General features: G+C 41.9%; 1 protein-coding gene across 3 annotated transcripts in view; it reads left to right on the forward strand.

The window, feature by feature from the left end:
• The window catches only part of mgat5 (alpha-1,6-mannosylglycoprotein 6-beta-N-acetylglucosaminyltransferase), a 220,700-nt gene that overhangs the window by 1,161 nt on the left and 197,562 nt on the right, over nt 1-21,977 (forward strand). For all 3 annotated transcript variants that reach the window (XM_073047601.1, XM_073047602.1, XM_073047603.1), the window contains exon 2: nt 8,655-9,045. In XM_073047601.1, coding sequence (XP_072903702.1) covers nt 8,805-9,045 — 241 coding nt within the window. In that variant the 5' untranslated portion in view covers nt 8,655-8,804. The remainder of the gene's footprint in view (nt 1-8,654; nt 9,046-21,977) is intronic.

Raw genomic sequence — 21,977 nt, forward strand, 5'->3', positions numbered from 1 at the left:
GACGTGCATTTAGTGACATCCTCCACTCGGATTATACGGATCCCATGATCGTACGAGAGGAAAGAAGCACATCTGAATTTATTTAAGTCTTAAACCGTCCCACAACGTAAGGGTGTAACAGTGGTTGCCTGATGACTCCGTCGCAATGTACGGACTTGTGGATAAGTCTAATGGCTTGTAGAAAGAAGCTGTCCCGTATCGTGTTGGTCCTTGCATTAATGCGGCGATACGGAAGTAGCTGGAACAGTTTATGGTTGGGGTGACTGGTGTCCCCGATGGTTTTTCAGGCCTTGTTTACGCACCTGCTGCTGTAAATATCCACAATAGAGGGAAGTTCACATCCGCAGATGCGCTGGGCTGTCCGTTTAATCATGTAATATTAACTGGTATATGTCGTGACGTTTGTTTTGTATATCGCCTTTTAAAGGTGTTTTTTATGTTAGTGCCCATGATGGAGCTGGCTGAGTTTACAACTTTCTGCAGCTTTTTCCCATCCTGTGCAGTGGCCCCTCCACACCAGACAGTGATACAACCAGTTAGCATGCTCTCCGCAGTACATCTGTAGAAATTTGCGAGTGTCTTTGGTGACATAGCAAGTCTGCTAAAATTCCTAATGAAATGTAACCACCCTTGTGCTGCCTTTATAATTGGGCCCAAAATAGATCTTTAGAAATGCTGACATCCAGGGACTTGAAACTGTTCACCCTGTCCACGTCTGATCTATCTGTGAGGACTGGTGTGTGTTCCTTTGACTTCCCCTTCCTGAAGTCCACAATCAGTTCCTCAGTTCTCACTGACATTGAGTGCAAGGTTCCTGCTGTGACACCACTCAACTAGCTGATAAATCTTGCACCTGTATGCCTCCTCCCTCCATGTTACCATCTGAAATTCTGCCAACAAGAGTTGTCATCGGCAAATTTATAGATGGTGTTTGAGCTGTGTCTAGGCACACAGTTGTGGGTGTAGAGAGTAGAGCAGTGGGCTAAGCACACATCCTTGATATTTCCGAACCATACAGACGTGGGCTGCAGGTGAGGAAGTCAAGGATTAGTTGCAGAGGGAGGTACAAAGATCCAGATTTTGGAGTTTGTTGAGTAGAGGTTGCTTAGGGTACGATTATGTTGAACATTGAGCTTAGAGCAGCCTGATGTAGGTGTTCCAAGAGCCACTGAGATTGCATCTACTGTAGACCTATTGTGGCGATAGGCAAATTGCATGTCCGGATCCTTGCTTAGGCAGGAGTTGATTCTGGCTATGACCAACCTCTCAAAGTACTTCATCACAATAGATGTGAATGCCACTGAGTGATAGTCATTAAGGCAGCTCACACTGCTTTTCTTGGGCACTGGTATAAATGTTGTCCTTTTGAAGCAGTTGGGAACCTCCTCCTGCAGCAGTGAAAGGTTGAAGATGTTCTTGAAACAAGAGTAAATGGAGCAGACGTAAAAAAAAAAGGCAGATATAATTTAATGCTGATTGCGAACTGATTCTAACATGCACAACAATGCAATGACTTTATTTGGAGGGGAATAGAAATGGGAGGGTGCAGAACAGAGGCTTATTTTTTATAGTAACCCACTCATTTATAACAATGTGAAAATGGTAAGGCAATTTGGCACAAAGGTAGGAAAGTGAATTAAATACTTGCACTTTAGAACACTGCAAATATAAATAAAAGAATGTTAACGCTGTATCACATGATGTAGATCATTTGGAAAACGAATGCACGTTATTTGTATTGGAATTTGTTATTCCAACAAAACAATTCCAGTGTAAAATTTGCAGCTGATAAAATTCCATTTTTTTGGGGGGAGGGTTACAGTTAAAATCATGCTCAATAATTTAAAATTATTTTTGTCCCGAAAGTAATTTGACATGACTTGTGATAGTATCTTTGATAAACTCTGCACAGGTGACCAATAACCATAGTGCTTCATTGGTCAATTTAATAGATTGACAAAAAATAGTAATTTGCTGAGAATTTCAATTTGGTGTCTCTGCAACACAGAGCATGTATAACCACACAGACAGGAATTTTTGATTTCTTCAGCAAATCTAAATAACTCATTGTAGAATTTACTGAATATTTTGTTCAAGTGGACAGTAGTCATTTATAAATACTTAAATGGTGTTATTCTAATTTTGATAAATTGTATGAATATACTGTACATTTTTAATAAAATCTCACAGAAGAATGGTCTCTTTGGGTCATGGCATCTGGTAAGTTAGCTCTAAATGAAGTAGTAGTGGCCACTGTCTCCTTCATGCCTGCTCCACTAGATTATAGCTGGTTTTTGCCAAGGACTTTAATGTATAAGAAAATCATAAATTCTGAAAAGCTTGAGCAAATTTGTCTGCTAACTGTATTTTGTGGCTTAAGATGTTATTTCAGCAAATACAGTCATAAGAAATAGAAGGAAGTCTGGGCATTTGAGCACTATTTGCCTACTCTGCCATTCATTAAGATCCTGGCTGACCTTGTACTTCACCGTTTTCCTTCACAAGTCTATTTCTCATGGTTCCTCTAAATTTAAAAATACACTAAACTGTCCAAAATATATTGAGTATTTGAGCCTTCTCAGCCCCCTTGAGTAGAGAATTCCAAATATTCATCACCCCTCTGGGTGAAGATGTTTATTTTTATCTTTGTCATGAATGTCTAATCATTTCTCATTGTTTTGAACTTGGAAGTACAGCCCTAAGCTGCTTAATCTGCCCTCATGTAGGCAAACACACAGTCTTAAAAATTAGCTACTGGACTTCTGTATGGCAAATATTCCTTGGTAGCACAACTAGTTGTTCCTTTACGCGCCTTGTGGCACATTGAGCGGCAACCTTGCTGTTTCTTTAGCATTTTAAACTTTTTTTTATGAGGCCGAGTTGACCTCAACGCAACACAGATGGAAAGTGTGCAAGGAGCCGGCTGGATTTGAACCCCGCACCATTCGTCTCGAACTCTGGTGTAGATGCCACTACACCACTGGCTGGCTAAACTCCACTTTTACATAATTCCATAGCCAACTTCCTCTGAGCACCACCACCTTTTTGATCTGAGTATTTAAAAATTTAGAGACATAGAAAACCTATGCTGTGCCAAAAATGTCCTTACTTAGAAATTGCCTAGGGTTACCCATAGCGCTCTATTTTTCTAAGCTCCATGTACCTATCCAGTAGTCTCTTAAAAGACCCTATTGTATCCGCCTCCACCACCATCGCTGGCAGTGCGTTCCACGCACTCATCATGCTCTGCATAAAAAAAGCAAACTTGCCTCTAACATCTCCGCTGTATCTACTTCCAAGCACCTTAAAACTATGCTCTCTCGTGTTAGCCATTTCAGCCCTGGGAAAAAAGTCTCTGACTATCGACCCGATCAGTGCCTCTGATCGTCTTATACACCTCCATCAGGTCACACACACAAAATGCTGGTGGAACGCAGCAGGCCAGGCAGCATCTATAGGGAGAAGTGCTGTCGACATTTCGGGCCGAGACCCTTCGTCAGGACTAACTAAAAGGAAAGATAGTAAGAGATTTGAAAGTAGGAGGGGGAGGATAAAATGCAAAATGATAGGAGAAGACCGGAGGGGGTGGGGTGAAGCTGAGAGCCAGACAGGTGATTGGCAAAAGGGATACAGAGCTAGAGAAGGGAAAGGATCATGGGACAGGAGGCCTAGGGAGAAAGAAAGGGGGAGGGGAGCACCAGAGGGAGATGGAGAACAGGCAGAGTGATGGGCAGAGAGAGGAAAAAAAACCTAAATATATCAGGGATGGGGTAAGAAGGGGAGGGGCATTAATGGAAGTTAGAAAAGTCAATGTTCATGCCATCAGGTTGGAGGCTACCCTGCCGGTATATAAGGTGTTGTTCCTCCAACCTGAGTGTGGCTTCATCTTGACAGTAGAGGAAGCCATGGATAGACATATCAGAATAAGAATGGGACGTGGAATTAAAATGTGTGGCCACTGGGAGATCCTGCTTTCTCTGGCGGACAGAGTGTAGGTGTTCAGCGAAACGGTCTCCCAGTCTGCGTCGGGTCTCACCAACATATAAAAGGCCACACCGGGAGCACTGGACGCAGTATACCACACCAGCCGACTCACAGGTGAAGTGTCGCCTCACCTGGAAGGACTGTCTGGGGCCCTAAATGGTGGTGAGGGAGGAATTGTAAGGGCAGGTGTAGCACTTGTTCCACTTGCAAGGATAAGTGCCTGGAGGGAGATCGGTGGGAAGGGATGTGGGGGACGAATGGACAAGGGAGTCACGTAGGGAGCGATCCCTGCGGAAAGCAGAAAGAGGGGGAGGGAAAGATGTGCTTGGTAGTGGGATCCCGTTGGAGGTGGCGGAAGTTACGGAGAATTATACATTGGATCTGGAGGCTGGCGGGATGGTAGGTGAGGACAAGGGGAACTCTATCCTGAGTGGGGTGATGGGCGAATGGGGTGAGGGCAGATGTGCGGGAAATGGGAGAGATGTGTTTGAGAGCAGAGTTGATGGTGGAAGAAGGGAAGCCTCTTTGTTTAAAAAAGGAAGACATCTCCTTTGTCCAGGAATGAAAAGCCTCATCCTGAGAGCAGATGCGGCGGAGACGGAGGAATTGTGAGAAGGGTGGCAAGAGACAGGGTGGGAAGAGGAATAGTCCAGGTAGCTGTGAGAGTCTATAGGCTTATAGTAGATATCAGTAGATCGGCCGTCTCCAGAGATGGAGACAGAAAGATCAAGAAAGGGGAGGGAGGTGTCAGAAACAGACCAGGGGAATTTGAGGGCAGGGTGAAAGTTGAAGGCAAAGTTAATGAACTCAATGAACTCAGCATGCGTGTAGGAGGCAGCAGCAATGCAGTCGTCGATGTAGCGAAGGAAAAGAGGGGGACGGATACCCTTATAGGCTTGGACCATGGACTGTTCCACAAAGCCAACAAAAAGGCAGGCATAACTGGGACCCATGCAAGTGCCCATGGCTACACCTTGCCTGTTGCGTTCCACCAGCATTTTGTGTGTGTTGCTTGAATTTCCAGCATCTGCAGATTTCCTCGTGTTTGCCTCCATCAGGTCACCTCTTATCCTCTGCTGCTCCAAGGAGAAAAGGCCAAGTTTACTCAACCTATTCTCATAAGGCATGCTCCCCAATCTAGGCAATGTCCATGTAAATCTCCTCTACACCCTTTCTGTAGTTTCCACAGCATTCCTGTAGTGAGGTGACCAGAACCGAACACAGTACTCCAAATGGGGTCTGACCAGGGTCCTACATAGCTGTAACATTATCTCTCGGCTCTTAAATTCAAACCATGGTTGATGAAGGCCAATGCACTGTATGCCTTCTTAACCACAGAGTCAACCTGCGCAGCAGATTTGAGTGTCCAAGATCCCTCTGATCCTCCACACTGTCCAGAGTCTTGCCATTAATACTATACTCTGCCATCATATTTGACCTACCAAATGAACCACCTCACACTTAACTGGGTTGAACACCATCTGCTACTTCTCAGCCCCGTTTTGCATCCCATCAATGTCCCGTTGTAACCTCTGACACCCCTCCACACTATCCACAACACCCCCAACCATTGTCATCAGCAAATTTGCTAACCCATCCCTCCACTTCCTCATCAGGTCATTTATAAAAATCACAAGTAGAAGTGATCCCTGAGGTGCACCATGGGTCACCGATCTCCATGCAGCATATAACCTGTCTACAACCACTCTTTGTCTTCTGTGGGCAAGCCAGTTCTGGATCCACAAAGCAATGTCCCCTTGGATCCCATGCCTCCTTACTTTCTAAATAAGCCTTGCATAAAATACCTTATCAAATGCCTTGCTGAAATCCACATACACTACATCTACTGCTCTACCTTCATCAATGTATTTAGTCACATTCTCAAAAAATTCAGTCAGGCCGGTAAGGCACAACCTGCCTTTGACAAAGCCATACTGACTATTCCTAATCATGTTATACCTTTCCAAATGTTCATAAATCCTGCCTCTCAGGATCATTTCCATCAATTTACCAACCACAGAAGTAAGACTCACTGGTCTATAATTTCCTGGGCTATCTCTACTCCCTCTCTTGAATGAGGGAACAACATCTGCAACTCTCCAATCCTCTGGAACCTCTCCCGTCCCCATAACTGATGCAAAGGTCATTGGCAGAGACTCAGCAATCTTCTCCCTTGCCTCCCACACTGGTCTGGGGTACATCTCATCTGGTCCTGGAGACTTATTCAACTTGATCCTTTCCAAAAGCTCCAGCACATCCTCTTTCATAATATCTACATGCTCAGGCTTTTCAGTTTGCTGCAAGTCATCACTAGAATCACCAAGATCCTTTTCCGTAGTGAATACTGAAGCAAAGTATTCATTAAGTACCTGTGCTACCTCCTCCAGTTCCATACACACTTTTCCACTATCACACTTGATTGGTCCTATTCTCTCACATCTTATCCTCTTTTTCGCTGAGAACATCTGTTCTCAATTTATGCCTCCCAGTTCCTGCCTGATAGCTTCATATTTCCCCTTACTCCAATTAAATGTTGTCCTAACTTGTCTGTTCCTATCCCTCTCTGGCTATGGTAAAGGAGATAGAATTGTGATCACTATCTCCAAAATGCTGTCCCATTGAGAGACCTGACACCTGATGAGGTTCATTTCCCAATACCAGATCAAGTACAGCTTCTCCTCTTGTAAGCTTATCTATATATTGTGTCAGGAAACCTTCCTGAACACACCTAACAAACTCCACCCCATCTAAACCCCTCGCTCTAGGGACATGCAAATTGATAATTGGGAAATTAAAATCTCCCTCCACAACAACCCTATTATTATTACATCTTTCCAGAATCTGTCTCCCTATCTGCTCCTTGATGTCCCTATTGCTATTGAGTGTTCTATGAAAAGCACCCAGTAGAGTTATTATAGTCAAGTCAAGTCAAGTCAATTCACTTTTATTGTCATTTCGACCATAACTGCTGGTACAGTACATAGCAAAGATGAGACAACGTTTTTCAGGACCATGGTGTTACATGACACAGAACAAAAACTAGACTAAACTACGTAAAAAAAAAAGAAAACAACACAGACTACAGACCTACACAGGACTACATAAAGTGCACAAAAACAGTGCAGGCATTGCAATAGATAATAAACAGGACAATAGGGCAAGGTGTCAGTCCAGGCTTTGGGTTACTGAGGAGTCTGATAGCTTAGGGGAAGAAACTGTTACATAGTCTGGCCGTGAGAGCCCGAATGCATCGGAGCCTTTTCCCAGACAACAGGAGGGAGAAGAGATTGTATGAGGGGTCCATGGGGTCCTTCATAATGCTGTTTCCTTTGCGGATGCAGTGTATAGTGTAAATGTCCGTGATGGTGGGAAGAGAGACCCCGATGATCTTCTCAGCTGACCTCACTATCCGCTGCAGGATCTTGCGATCCGAGATGGTTCTAACTTCCACCTACAGAGACTCGGTAGACAATCCTGCCATGACTTTCTCCTTTTCTGCAACTATGACACTATCTCTGATCAGCAGTGCTGGTGCCCCACCTTTTTTGTCTCCCTTCCTGTCCTTTCTGAAACACCTAAAGCCTGGCACTCTAAGTAACCATCCCTGTCCCTGAGCCATCCAAGTCTCCTTGATGACCACAACATCATACCTCCATGTACTGATCCATGCTCTAAGCTCATCCGCTTTGTTCATGATACTTCTTGCATTAAAATAGACACATCTCAAATCGTTAGTCTGAGCGTATCCCTTCTCTATCACTGGCCTATCCTCCGTCTTGCAATGTCTCCAAGCTTTCTCCATTTGTGAGCCATCGCCCTTTCCTCCATCTTTTCAGTTCTGTTCCCACCCCTCAGCAATTCTAGTTTAAAATTTTCCCAAGAGCTTTAGCAAACCTCCCTGCTGGGATATTGGTCCCCCTCGGATTCAAGTGCAACCCGTCCTTTTTGTACAGGCCACGCCTTTCCCAAAAGAGGTCCTTATGATCCAGAAATCTGAATCCTTGCCCCCTGCTCCATATCCTCAGCCACTCATTTATCCTCCACCTCACTCTGTTCTTATACTCACTGTTGTGTGGCACAGGTGGTAATCCTGAGATTATTACCTTTGAGGTCCTGCTTCTCAACATCCTTCCTAACTCCCTATAGTCTGTTTCCAGGACCTCCTCCCTTTTCCTACCTCTATGTTCCACCTTTCTGTCTTTTGCTACCTAAGATATCCTAACTCTTACATTTTTATTCCAGTTTTTATTTCCTTGCCTGTTTTCAATGAACCTATCGATATCACTATCCATGAAGCACCTCTGCATCTATCTCACATTGCCAGCTAGTTTTGTATCACCAGTTAGCATTGATTGATTACATGACTGCCCAATATAAATCAATGATGTAGATTTTTTTTAAATTAAATGTAATTTCCAATGAAAATTAATAATCAAATAGTTTTCCAATTAAAATGATCACTTTATTTATCCAACTCCTAAGGATTTCTCAACAATTTTGAAACAGTGCCTGATCTGATACACTAACTGACACATTCTTCTTTATCTGGAAGTAATTCAGATAAATTGGAGTTATGGTTAAAGAGTGTTACTTGTAGGTATTTGAACTTCTAAACAGGTGTTTTTTTTATCAGTTTTTGTATAATATTTATTTTCTTTTTTTTGTTCTAGGCAAGAATGAGCAGTACAGACCTATCTGGGCTATCAAATTGAAAATACTTTCCCTACATCAAATGCTGTATAGACATAAACAGATTATTGTGGGTACATAATCTGTTGGATCATGTACATTATTTCACTATATCTTAACTGTTGAAAACAATGGCGACCTTTCATCTGTGGAAATTATCTTCACAAAAACTAGGGTTCTTTCTGGTAGCATTTGGATTCATATGGGGAATGATGCTTCTGCACTTTACGATTCAACAACAGACGCAGCATGAAAGTAGTGCTGTGCTTCGTGAGCAGATTCTGGACCTTAGTAAGCGATATATCAAAGCATTGGCAGAAGAAAACCAAAATGTAGCTGATGGACCATACGTTGGCACAATGACTGCATATGGTAGGTTCACCAGGCTTATTAGCTTCTACTTGATGTTTGTTATAGTTAATAAAATACTTTTTCTGCAGTATTTGGAAACTAACCTGTATTTTACTGTAGTAAATTCTACTGTGTAGATGAATTGAACCATCATATTTAATCCATACTATTTTCACAATATATCAAATACTGTTCTTTTCTTATGGCTAGGATTTCAAGGTAGTGACAGTACTGGCATGCTGTTTCCCTCCAATTTAAATTGTCTAATTTTGTAATTGTTCTGTATGCATATCAGAATATTTAATTAGAACATTTAACTAATTAGTAATGACATCGAGCATCATGTGCTTTTGCAGATAACATCATCTTGAAAATGTTTTGGTGTTCAGTCTGCATTTATGGGTGTATTTGGATGTAAATCAGTTTATGTGGTGATTTAAAATCATGGAATTTTGAGCATAAGTGAGTTCACAAATAAACACAATGTGTTGTTTTAACTGTTCAGCAAATAAATCTCTGCCTACAATGGATGTTAAAATGCAAGTATTTTCCAGCTGTGATTTTTGTTTGGTGTCTTCAACATTGTATATTTTTGTGTGCACAAGAAATGGTAATTTTCCTGGCCTCGTACTTGCAGAATTCTGAGCATTTTCTTCTAGGAAATATCCTTGGTGGTTTTTCTTATCTTACCTGAAGAGGTTGTGTGAGATAAGCTGGTAGAACAGCAGTTTCTCTATCCAGGTTGATGAGTCAACAGATTTCACCAATAAGTATTTTGTTTTTGCATTTGTAAGATTTGTAAATAATCAAGTTCAAGTTAAGTCACTTTTTATTGTCATTTCGACCATAAAGGCTGATTTATACTTCTGTGTCAAATGAACGCTGTAGGTACGGCGTAGCCATGTAGCCTACGCTCTACCCTACGTCATAGCCTGACGCGCACCTCTCCAAAAATGTAACCGCATCGCGGCGATGCGGACTTCAATAACTAGGATTGGTCTACTTGGTAGTATCGCATATCCTCCTGTTAAGGACACATCTAATATACTAAAGAAGGATGTTATGGATGGAATGGGAGGTGAAGACTGTGATAAAATCACTGTCACTAAAGAGATAGTGATGAGCAAACTAGAGGGCCTGAAGGTAGATAAGTCCCCTGGTCCTGATGGGATGCATCCCAGGGTGCTTAGGGAATTAGTGGAGGTTATAGTAGACATGTAGGTAATCATTTACCAAAATTCGCTAGATTCTGGGCAGGTCCCGGCGGATTGGATGACAACAAATGTCACGCCACTTTTTTAAAAAGGATGTAGGCAAAAGATGGGCAACTATAGGCGACTACAGATATATAACATCTGTAGTCAGGAAACTGCTTGAAGCTGTCATTAAGGTAGAAATAGCGTAACATTTAGAAAGGAGTTGTTCCATTAGACAAACGCAGCATAGATTCAGAAAGGGCAGGTCCTGTTTGACAAACTTGCTGGAGTTTATTGAGGACATCATGAGTGCAGTGGATAGAGGGGAACACGTGGATGTTGTATACTTGGATTTCCAGAAGGTGTTCGATAAGGTGCCGAACAAGAGACTTATTAATAAGATATGGATGCTTGGAGTCGGAGGAAGTGTTTTGGCATGGATAGTGGATTGGTTAACCGATAGAAGGCAGAGAGTTGGTATAAATGGGTGTTTCTCCGGTTGGCAGTCAGTAGTGAGTGGGGTGCCGCAGGGGTCGGTGCTAGGCCCGCAGCTGTTTAGCATTTACATTGATGATTTGGAAGAGCGGACTGAGTGTAGCGTAGCAAAATTTGCTGATGACACTAAACTGAGTAGAAAAGCAAATTGTACAGAGGATGTGGAGTCTGCAGAGGGACATAGATAGGTTAAGTGAGTGGGCCAAGGTCTGGCAAATGGAATACAATGTTGGTAAATGCGAGATCATCCACTTTGGAAGGAATAGTAGAAGAGCAGATTATTATATAAATGGTGAAAGACTGTAGCACTCTGTTACACAGAGTGACTTGGGAGTGCTTGTTCATGAATCACAAAAAGTTGGCTTGCAGGTACAACAGGTTATTAAGGCAAATGGAATGTTGGCCTTCATTGCTAGAGGAATTGAATAATAGAAGAGCAGATTATTATTTAAATGATGAAAGATTGTAGCATGCTGTTGTGCAGAGGACTTGGGAGTGCTTGTTCGTGAATTGCAAAAAGTTGGCTTGCAGGTACAACAGGTTATTAAGAAGGCAAATGGAATGTTGGCCTTCATTGCTAGTGGGATTGAATTGAAGAGCAGGGAGGTGATACTGCAACTATACAGGGTACTGGTGAGGCTGCACCTGGAGTACTGTGTGCAGTTCTGGTCTCCATACTTCAGAAAGGATAGACTGGCTTTGAAGGCAGTGCAGAGGAGGTTCACCAAGTTTATTCCAGGGATGAACGGGTTAACCTATGAGGAGAGATTGAGTCACCTGGGGCTATACTCTCTGGAATTCAGAAGAATGAGAGGGGATCTTATAGAAACATTCAAAATTTTGAAAGGGATGGATAAGATAGAAGTAGGAAAGTTGTTTCTATTGGTTGGTGAGACTAGAACTGGGGGACGTTGCCTCAAGATTCAGGAAAGAAGATTTAGGATGGAGATTAGGAGAAACTGTTTTTCCCAGAGTGGTGAATCTGTGGAATTCTCTGCCCAGGGAAGCTGTTGAGCCTTCTTCACTGAATATATTTAAGATAGAGTTAGATAGATTTTTACATAGCAGTGGAATTAAGGGTTATGGGGAAAAGGCAGGTAGATGGAACTGAGTTTATGGACAGATCAGCCATGATCTTATTGAATGGCGGAGCAGGCTCAATGGGCCGGATGGCCTACTCCTGCTCCTATTTCTTATGCTCTTATGTTTTGTCTTCCTATCTGGAAACAGAAGGCCTGTCTTGGAGGAACTGTGTTGGCATCTGTACTGATGGTGTTCCATCGACATTTGGCTCCATGAGTGGTTTCGTTTCTCTTGGCACAATGTCCTTTTTTCGCAGAGAGCAGCTGATGTCAAAAATTCATGGAGGTGAAATGTAAAAGGTTCTGGATTATGCTACAAAAATGGCTGACTTCATTAAACAAAGAGCAGTTCACTAGAATATTTTTTTAAAAACTGAAAACCTGGGCAACATGCACACCGATCTCCTGCTACATACAGAAATCCAGTGGCTTAGCAGAGGAAGAGTTCTCAATAGTGTGTTTGAGCTGAAAGATGTTTTGCAGGAGTACTTTCAAGAAAATAGCATGCCAGATTTTGCTGAGTGCTTTGAAGATGAAGAATGGCTGTAGAAACTAGCCTACTTAGCAGACATTTTTTATCATATGAACCAGTTGAATAAGTCTCTACAGAGCCTTGGAGAAAATGTTTTGGATTTCAAAGGAAACTGAATTTTTGGAAAAGTCAGGTTGTAAAAGGAAATCTTGAAGTGTTTTCACTTGCTGCTGGGGCTTGAGAGTGAGAAAGGATCAGAAAGTCTCGAGTGTTATTGAAAGCCACCTAGAAGAACTGAGAAGAAAATTAAACAGTATTTTTCCTCCCTTTCAACACAAGTGTAAGACTGAGTGAGGGATCCTTTCTCCGAATCTTCTGCCTTGTCGGAGAACTTCTCTTTGAGAGAAGAAGAAATTTGTAAGAGGCAGTCTGATCGTGCACTCAGGATGAGATTTACTGATTTGTCCCTGGGCAAGTTTTGGATTTCTGTAAACAAAAAGTGTCTGAAAGCAATGAATATTTTGCTGCAGTTTTCAATTTCTTGCATGTGTGAGCAATCTTTTTCTTGTGTGACAACCATCAAGAACAAGGAAATAGATGACCTCATTTCTGTCGAAGATGCAATCTGCGTGTGCTTATCTCAAGTTCGACCCAAAAGTGAGTATTTGTGCAGCAAAAAATAAGCACCTGGAATGCAAGACTAGAACTAGGGGACATAGCCTCAAGATTCAGGGGAGTAGATTAGGGTGGAGATGAGGAGGAACTGCATTCCCCAGAGGATGGTGAATCTGTGGAATTCTCTGCCCAATGAAACAATGGAGGCTACCTCAGTAAATACATTTAAGACAAAGTTGGGTAGATTTTTGCATAGTAGGGGAATTAAGTGCTATGGGGAAAAGGCAGGTAGGTGGAGATGAATCCGTGGTCAGATCAACCATGATCTAATTGAATGATGGAGCAGGATCGATGGGCCAGATGGCTGACTCCTGCTCCTATTTGTTTTGCTCTTGCGTTCTTATAAGCACAGGTTTCGCATGCTGGGCCTATATTTGAGCCTGAGCATGTCACTTAGTAAGAAACATACACAAAATGCTGGTGGAACGCAGCAGGCCAGGAAGCATCTATAGGAAGTACAATCAACGTTTCAGGCCGAGGCCCTTGGTCAGGACTAACTGAAGGAAGAGTTAGTTTCAAATCACTTTCAAATCTCTTACCATCTCTTCTTGCAGTTAGGACTCGTCAGGACTAACTGCAAGAAGAGATAGTAAGAGATTTGCAACTATCTCTTCCTTCAGTTAGTCCTGACGAAGGGTCTCGGCCCAAAACTTTGATTGTACTTCCTATAGATGCTTCCTGGCCTGCTGCGTTCCACCAGCATTTTGTGTTTGTTGCTTGAATTTCCAGTATCTGCAGATTTCCTCGTGTTTGTATTTTTAAATTCACTTAGTAAGAAAATGTTTTTTTTCAAAGACTTGTATAAAATTGTGTCTTAGGCTATATTTTCATTCAGATTGCTTTGGCTTATGATTTTTAGTAATTATACTATTCAACATTGTCAATAAATTTTCATGTATATAACATTAAGTAAAATCAATTTCCAACCTTTATTTAAATTAGATCTACCAAGCCTAACTTTAGAAAAATTAAATCCCATTTTGGCTTAAGCCAGTTATTTAATAGAAATTTATTATGTTTACCTGATGAGCTTTTTTAAAATTTATGAAAGAGAAAGAAAGAGGTTAATTTCAAGAAAGGTAAGCTAAGCTTAACTACCTTTTTTTCAAAAATTCATTCTCAACTCAAAAGCGTGTTGACAATTATTTTTGGATTATTAAATATACAACTTGCTGATTGCGCTAACGTACAGAAAGGTGTAGATATAATCATTTTTATGCAGGAGTGCCCTGAGACCTGAAAATTATTTCAAGGGTTCCTAGGGCAAAAAGGTGGAGAAAGGCTGCCCTATGCTGTCCAACTTTGAGATTCATCTTGTAGGCAGCCACAAAACAAAGAAACACACAGAAACCATGGAAAAACTCCACACAACATATCCAATGTGTGAAAAAAGACCAAATCATGGATAAGAAGAGGATGAGAGGAGGCACGATAGAGGTGTACAAGATATTAAGAAGAATAGATAGAGTGGACAACCAGCGCCTCTTCCCCAGGGCACCACTGCTCAATACAAGAGGACATGGCTTTAAGGTAAGGGGTGGGAAGTTCAAGGGGGGTATTAGAGGAAGGTTTTTCACTCAGAGAGTGGTTGGTGTATGGAATGCACTGCCTGAGTCAGTGGTGGAGGCAGATACACTAGTGAAATGTAAGAGACTACTAGACGGGTATATAGAGGAATTTAAGGTGGAGCGGTTATATGGGGGCAGGGTTTAAGGGTCGGCACAACATTGTGAGCCGAAGAGCCTGTACTGTGCAGTACTATTCTGTGTGCCAGGGACATGGATGTCTCAGATTGCATCCACAACATTTTGGAGAGGGAGGGGGAGCAGCCAGATGTTTTGATACATATTGGTACCAATGACATTGGAAGGAAAAGCAACTGAAAAGAGAATTTAGAGGGATAGGCAGAAAGCTGAAAAGCAGGACCTCCCGGGTAGTAATTTCTGGATTGCTGTCTGTCCCACGTGCCAGTGAGGGTAGAAACAGGATGATCTGGCAGATAAATACGTGGCTGAGGTGCTGGTGCAGGGGGCAGGCTTTAGATTCTTGGATAATTCGTATCTTTTCTGGGGGAGGTATGACCTGCTCAAAAGTTATGGGTTGCACCTGAAACTGAGGGGGGACCAATATTCCCACGGATAGGTTTGTTAGAGCTGTAGGGGAGGGTTTAAACTAACTTGGTGGGGGGGGGGGTGTTGGGAGCTGGAGTGAAGGTCCTCAGGATAGGACCGATAGTAAAAAAAAAAAGTAAAGATAGCGTGCAGTCAGATTGTCTGGAAGGGCAGGCAGGTGATGGGACTTAATTGCAGCCAACAGGCTGACTGTCAAATCATTAGGGATGCAGAATCAGAAAGGGTAGCAAATATGGTACTCAAGGTGTTGTATCTAAATGCATGTAATATAAGAAATAATGTGGATGGTCTTGTTGCACTATTACAGATTGTCAGGTATGATATGGTGGACTTCACTGAATCATGGCTGAAGAATGGTTGTAGTTGGGAGCTGAATGTCCAAGGTTACACGTTATATTGGAGGCAGAGGGGATGGTGTGGTTCTGCTGGTAAAGAATAGCATCAAGTCAGTAGAAAGATGTGACATAGGATCGGAAGATGTTGAACCTTGTGGGTTGAGTTAAGAAACTGCAAGTGTAAAAGGATGTTGATGGCAGTTGTATACAGGCCTCTGAACAGTAGCCGGGAGGTGGACCACGGATTACAACAGGAAATAGAAAAGGAGAGTCAAAAAGGAAAAGTTATGGTAGTCATGGGAGATTTTAATATGCAGGTCGATTGGGGAAAATCAGGTTGGTAATGGATCTCAAGTGAGTGAGTTTGTTGAATGCCTTAGAGATAGCTTTTTAGAGCAGTTTGTCATTGAGCCTACTAGGAGATCAGCTATACTTGACTGGATGTTATGTAATGAACCTGAAGCAATTAGGGAGCTTAAGGTAAAAGAACCCTTAGGAACCAGTGTTCAACTTGAAATTTGACTGGGAGAAAGTAAAGTCTGATGTAGCAGTATTTCAGTGGAGTAAGGGAAATTGCAGTGATATGAGAGGGGAGTTGGCCAAAGTAAATTGGAGGGCTGCTGGTAGGGATGTCAGGAGAGCAGCAATGGCATGCATTTCTGGGAAAAATGAGGAAGGTACAGGACACGTGTATTCCAGAAATGATGAAATACTGAAATGGTAAAATAGTATAACCATGGCTGACAAGGGAAGTCAAAGTTATTGTAAAAGCAAAAGAAAGGACATACAACAAAGCAACATTAGTGGGAAGATAGGAGATTGGGAAGTTTTTTAAAAACCTACAGAGAGCAACTAAAACATATAATTGGAAGAGAAAAGATGAAATGTGAAAGCAAGCTAGCAAATAATATCAAAGTGGATAGTAGAAGTTTTTTCAAGTATGTTAAAAATAAAAGAGAAATAAGAGTGGATGTAGGACCTCTGTGGTTGGGAAGATGTTAGAGTCAATTGTTAAAGAAGAGGTGAGGAAGTACTTGGTAACACAGGACAAGATAGTACAAAGTCAGCATGGTTTCCTTTAGGGAAGATCCTGCCTGACAAATCTGTTGGAATTATTTGAATAGATTACAAGTAGGATGGCTAAAGAGGATGCAGTGGATGTTGTCAAAGGCCTTCTGAAAGTCCAAATATACAAAGTGCCACACATGATGCTACTTACTAAGTTAAGAAGAGCCCATGGTATTCCAGGAAAGTTACTAACATGGTTAGACGTTACAGCATTGGCTGATTGGTAGAAGGCAGCAAGTGGGAATAGAAGGATCCCTTTCTGGTTGACCGCCAGTGACTAGTGGTGTCCTGCAGGCGTCGGTGTTGGGACCACTTCTTTTTATGCTGTATATAAATGATTTAGATGATGGAATAGATGGCTTTGTTGCCAAATTTGCAGATGATATGAAGATTGGTGGAGGGGTAGGTATGTTGATTAAACAAGTATGATACAGAAGGACTTAGATTAGGAAACTGTGCAGGAAAGCAGTAAATGAAATACAATGTTGGAAAATGCATCGTTGTGCACTTTGGTAGTAGAAATAAATGTGTGGAATCCAGGAATCTGAGATGCAGGGGTACTTGTGAATCCTTGTGCAGAACACCCTGAAGGTTATCATGTAGGTTGAGTCAATGGTGAGGAATGCAAATGCCATGTCAGCATTCATTTCAAGAGGTCTAGAGTACAAGAGCAAAGAGGTGATGCTGAGGCTTTGTGAAGTACTGGTGAGGGTTCACCTTGAGTATCGTAGAAACTTTGAAAACCTATAGCACAATACAGGCACTTCGGCCCACAAAGTTGTGGCGAACATGTCCTTAACTTGGAAATTACTAGGCTTACCCATAGCCCTCTATTTTTCCAAGCTCCATGTACCTATCCAAAAGTCTCTTAAAAGACCCTGTTGTATCTGCCTCCACCACCATTGCCGGCAGCCCATTCATAGAAACATAGAAAATAGGTGCAGGAGTAGGCCATTCGGCCCTTCGAGCCTGCACCGCCATTCAGTATGATCATGGCTGATCATCCAACTCAGAACCCTGTACCTGCTTTCTCTCCATACCCCCTGATCCCTTTAGCCACAAGGGCCATATCTAACTTCCTCTTAAATATGGCCAACGAACCGGCCTCAACTGTTTCCTGTGGCAGAGAATTCCACAGATTCACCACTCTCTGTGTGAAGAAGTTTTTCCTCATCTCGGTCCTAAAAGGCTTCCCCTTTATCCTTAAACTGTGACCCCTCGTTCTGGACTTCCCCAACATCAGAAACAATCTTCCTGCATCTAGCCTGTCCAATCCTAAGAATTTTATAAGTTTCAATAAGATCCCCCCTCAATCTTCTAAATTCCAATGAGTATAAGCCTAGTTGATCCAGTCTTTCTTCATATGAAAGTCCTGCCATCCCAGGAATCAATCTGGTGAACCTTCCCTGTACTCCCTCTATGGCAAGAATGTCTTTCCTCAGAATAAGGGACCAAAACTGCACACAATATTCTTGGTGTGGTCTCACCAAGGCCTTGTACAACTGCAGTAGAACCTCCCTGCTCCTGTACTCAAATCCTTTTGCTATGAATGCCAACATACCATTTGCCTTTTTTACCGCCTGCTGTACCTGCATGCCCACCTTCAATGTCTGGTGTACAATGACACCCAGGTCTCGTTGCATCTCCCCTTTTCCTAATCAGTCACTGTTCAGATAATAATCTGTTTTCCTGTTCTTGCAACCAAAGTGGATAATCTCACATTTATCCACATTAAGTTGCATCTGCCATGAATTTTCCCACTCACCTGATCTATTCAAGTCACCCTGCATCCTCTTAGCATCCTCCTCACAGCTAACCACCGCCCAGCTTTGTGTCATCTGCAAACTTGGAGATGCTGCATTTAATTCCCTCGTCTAAATCATTAATATATGTTGTAAACAACTGGGATCCTAGCACCGAGCCTTGCGGTACCCCACTAGTCACTGCCTGCCATTCTGAAAAGGTCCCGTTTACTCCCACTCTTTGCTTCCTGTCTGCCAACCAATTCTCTATCCACATCAATACCGTGTGCTTTAAGTTTGCACACTAATCTCCCGTGTGGGACCTTGTCAAAAGCCTTTTGAAAATCTAAATATACCACATCCACTGGCTCTCCCCTATCCACTCTACTAGTTACATCTGCAAAACATTCTATAAGATTCGTCAGACATGATTTTCCTTTCACAAATCCATGCTGACTTTGTCCGATGATTTCACCTCTTTCCAAATGTGCTGTTATCACATCTTTGATAACCGACTCTAGCATTTTCCCCACCACCAATGTCAGACTAACCGGTCTATAGTTCCCCGGTTTTTCTCTCCCTCCTTTTTTTAAAAAGTGAGGTTACATTAGCTACCCTCCAATCCTCAGGAACTAATCCAGAATCTAAGGAGTTTTGAAAAAACTCTACTCATTCACTACTCTGTGTTTTTTAAAAAAAAATAAAAACAACAAAAACAACTTACCCCTTGCATCTCCTCTGTATCTACTCCCCCACACCTTAAACCTGTGTCTTCTTGTGGCAACCATTTCTGCCCTGGGAAAATGCCTCTGATTATCCACACGATCAATGCCTCTCATCATCTTATACACCTCTATCAGTCACCTCTCATCCTTTGCCGCTCCAAGGAGAAATGGCTGAGTTCACTCAACCTGTTTTTGTAAGGCATGCTCCCCAATCCAGGCAACATCCTTGTAAATCTCTTCTGCACCCTTTCTATGATTTCCACATTGTTCCAGTAGTGAGGCGACCAGAACTGAACACAGAACTCCAAGTGGGGTCTGACCAGGGTCCTATATAGCTGCAACATTACCTCTCGGCACCTAAATTCAATTTCACAATTCATGAAGGCCAATGCACCGTATGCCTTCTTGACCACAGAGTCAACCTGCACAGCTGCTTTGAGCATCCTATGGACTTGGACCCTAAGATCCCTCTGATCCTCCACACTGCCAAGAGTCTTACCATTAATGCTATATTCTGCCATCATATTTGACCTACCAAAATGAACCACTTCACTCTTATCTGGGTTGAACTCCATCTGCCACTTCTCAGCCCAGTTTTGCGTCCTATCAATGTCCCGCTGTAACCTCTGACAGCCACCCAACATTATTCACAACACCTCCAACCTTTGTGTCATCAGCAAACTTGCTAACCCATCCCTCCACTTCCTCATCCAGGTCATTTATAAAATCACAAAGAGTAAGGGTCGCAGAAGAGATACCTGAGGCACAGCACTGGTGACTGACCTCCATGCAGAATATGACCTGTCTACAACCACTCTTTGCCTTCTATGGGCAAGCCAGTTCTGGATCCACAAAGCAATGTCCCTTTGGATCCCATGCCTCCTTACTTTCTCAATAAGTCTTGCATGTGAACTGTTTTGGGCCCCTAATCTTAGAAAAGATGTGCTGGCATTGGAGACGTTCCAGAGGAGGTTCACAAGGATGATTCTAGGAATGAAAGGGTTATCATACAAGGAATGTTTGATGGCCCTCAGTCTGTATTTGCTGGAATTCAGAAGTATGAGGGAGGATCTCTTTGAAATCTTTCAAATATTGAAAAGCCTTGACAGAGTAGATGTGGAAAGTATGATTCCCATGCTGGGAGAGTCTAGCACAAGAGGGCACAGCCTCAGGATAGAAGTGCGCCCTTTCAAACCAGAGATGCGGAGAGATTTCTTTAGCCAAAGGGTGGTGAATACGTGGAATTTATTGCCACATGCAGTTGTGGAGGCTAGGTTACTGGGTGTATATAAGGCAGAGATTGATATTCCAGTGGAAACAATGAATTCATTATATGAGACAGATGCCAGCTAGAGCCTGGGGAAGTTTGTTCCTGTTTTGCTTTTATTTACTGAATATTTTTATAGAAAGAAATTTTGCAAGAAGCAGTCAGGATTTATCTAGTAACAAGTGTCAACGATACCACCAGTTTGTAGTTATCTAAAATTAATGTGATTTAAATATTTTACGTAGTCTGAGTGTTTACCCTACTTACCTGGAAAGACTGTCTTGATACCAACAGTGACCAAGCATTATCTTTTCCATAGTATTCCAATGGTACTTAGTGCTTCTCAATTTTTTTCAGTTGTATTCCTTTTTAAATAAGTACTTTGTGTCAAATAAATCTGTTGGATGCTCTTCTGCTTGTGTGTTCCTCCAAGTGATTCACTTGCCTCAACTAGTTTGTTTGAAATTCAATTTTCAAAATGAACAGTATTTTCAACAATAATTAATTTTTGGCTGATAATTCTGTATTTTTGCACTGTAGGTTTAAGAAGAATTAATATTTTAAAGTTTATTACCTGTTAAATAGCAAAAATGTCCCTTTAATTTTCCTTTTTAGGATGGTGTATTACCGAAGATATAATTTTATATTTATGATCAGATTGATCTTATGATTTTGTTCCATCAATTTGTAGTCTTTTTATTTTGCTGCAAAGCTGTGTATTCAGTGGACATTGTGATTGTGGAAATTTAACATGTTTTCTGAATCACTGTAAAGAAAGTCTGAGGGTTTTGTTGTCAATTGTTTTTGGTGATCTCGCCCTTGTTGTGAGAATTTTGCCCACTAACAATCTTGGCTTGATTTTCTTCAAATATTGTTTTCAATCAATGTTTTTAGAAAGGAACTACTTTTTGTGGTCATTGTGACATCTGAGTTATTTATTGCATTGACCTGAAGTTAATTTATTGATTCTCCTGCAATGGTTGAGTGATTGATCATGTGTAGAATAATGTGTGGGTACTCAGATAGGCCAAGTATGACCAATGAGCCCAGAATAAATTAGTGGGGTATCATCTATTCATTGTTTTGTTCTTTGATAGCTTATTTATAAAGGTAATGTAGTTAGTGTAGAGAGAAATATGGATAAGAATTATTAAAGATTGTAGCAAGTATATTTCAATTATATTATCCATTTAAAACCAGAAAAACATGTCTGTAGAGTTTGGACTTACTCTTTACAACCAGAGGCCAAACACACCTCCAATGCCATATTTAGGTTTGCTGACGCCACAACTGTCATAAACCAGCTCAAAGGTGATGACAAATATAGGAGGGAGATTAAAAATCTTGGCTGCATGGTGCCATATCAATAATCTCTTGCAAGACCAAGGAGCTGATTATTGACTTCAGGAGGAGGAAAACAGAGGTCCATGAGCCAGTCCTCATCAGAGGGTCAGAAACTTTAAATTCTTTGGTGTTATCATTTCAGATGACCTGTCCTGGGCCCAGCACAGTTTGCAAAGATTGGACATGACATTTAAAACTTTGACAAATGTCTATAGACGTGTAGTGGAGAGTATATTGACTGGCTGCTTCGCAACTTGGTATGGAAACACCAATGCCCTTAAGTGCAAAATCCTACAAAAAGTTGTAGTTACGACTCAGCACACCATGGGTAAAGCCCTTCCACCATTGAGCACATCTACATGAAGTGTTGTTGCAGGAAAGCAGGAGATGGTGGTGGACTTTAGGAGATTTAGGCCTCAT

Source organism: Hemitrygon akajei, chromosome 5 (assembly GCF_048418815.1).
Source record: "Hemitrygon akajei chromosome 5, sHemAka1.3, whole genome shotgun sequence".
NCBI lineage: Eukaryota > Metazoa > Chordata > Chondrichthyes > Myliobatiformes > Dasyatidae > Hemitrygon > Hemitrygon akajei.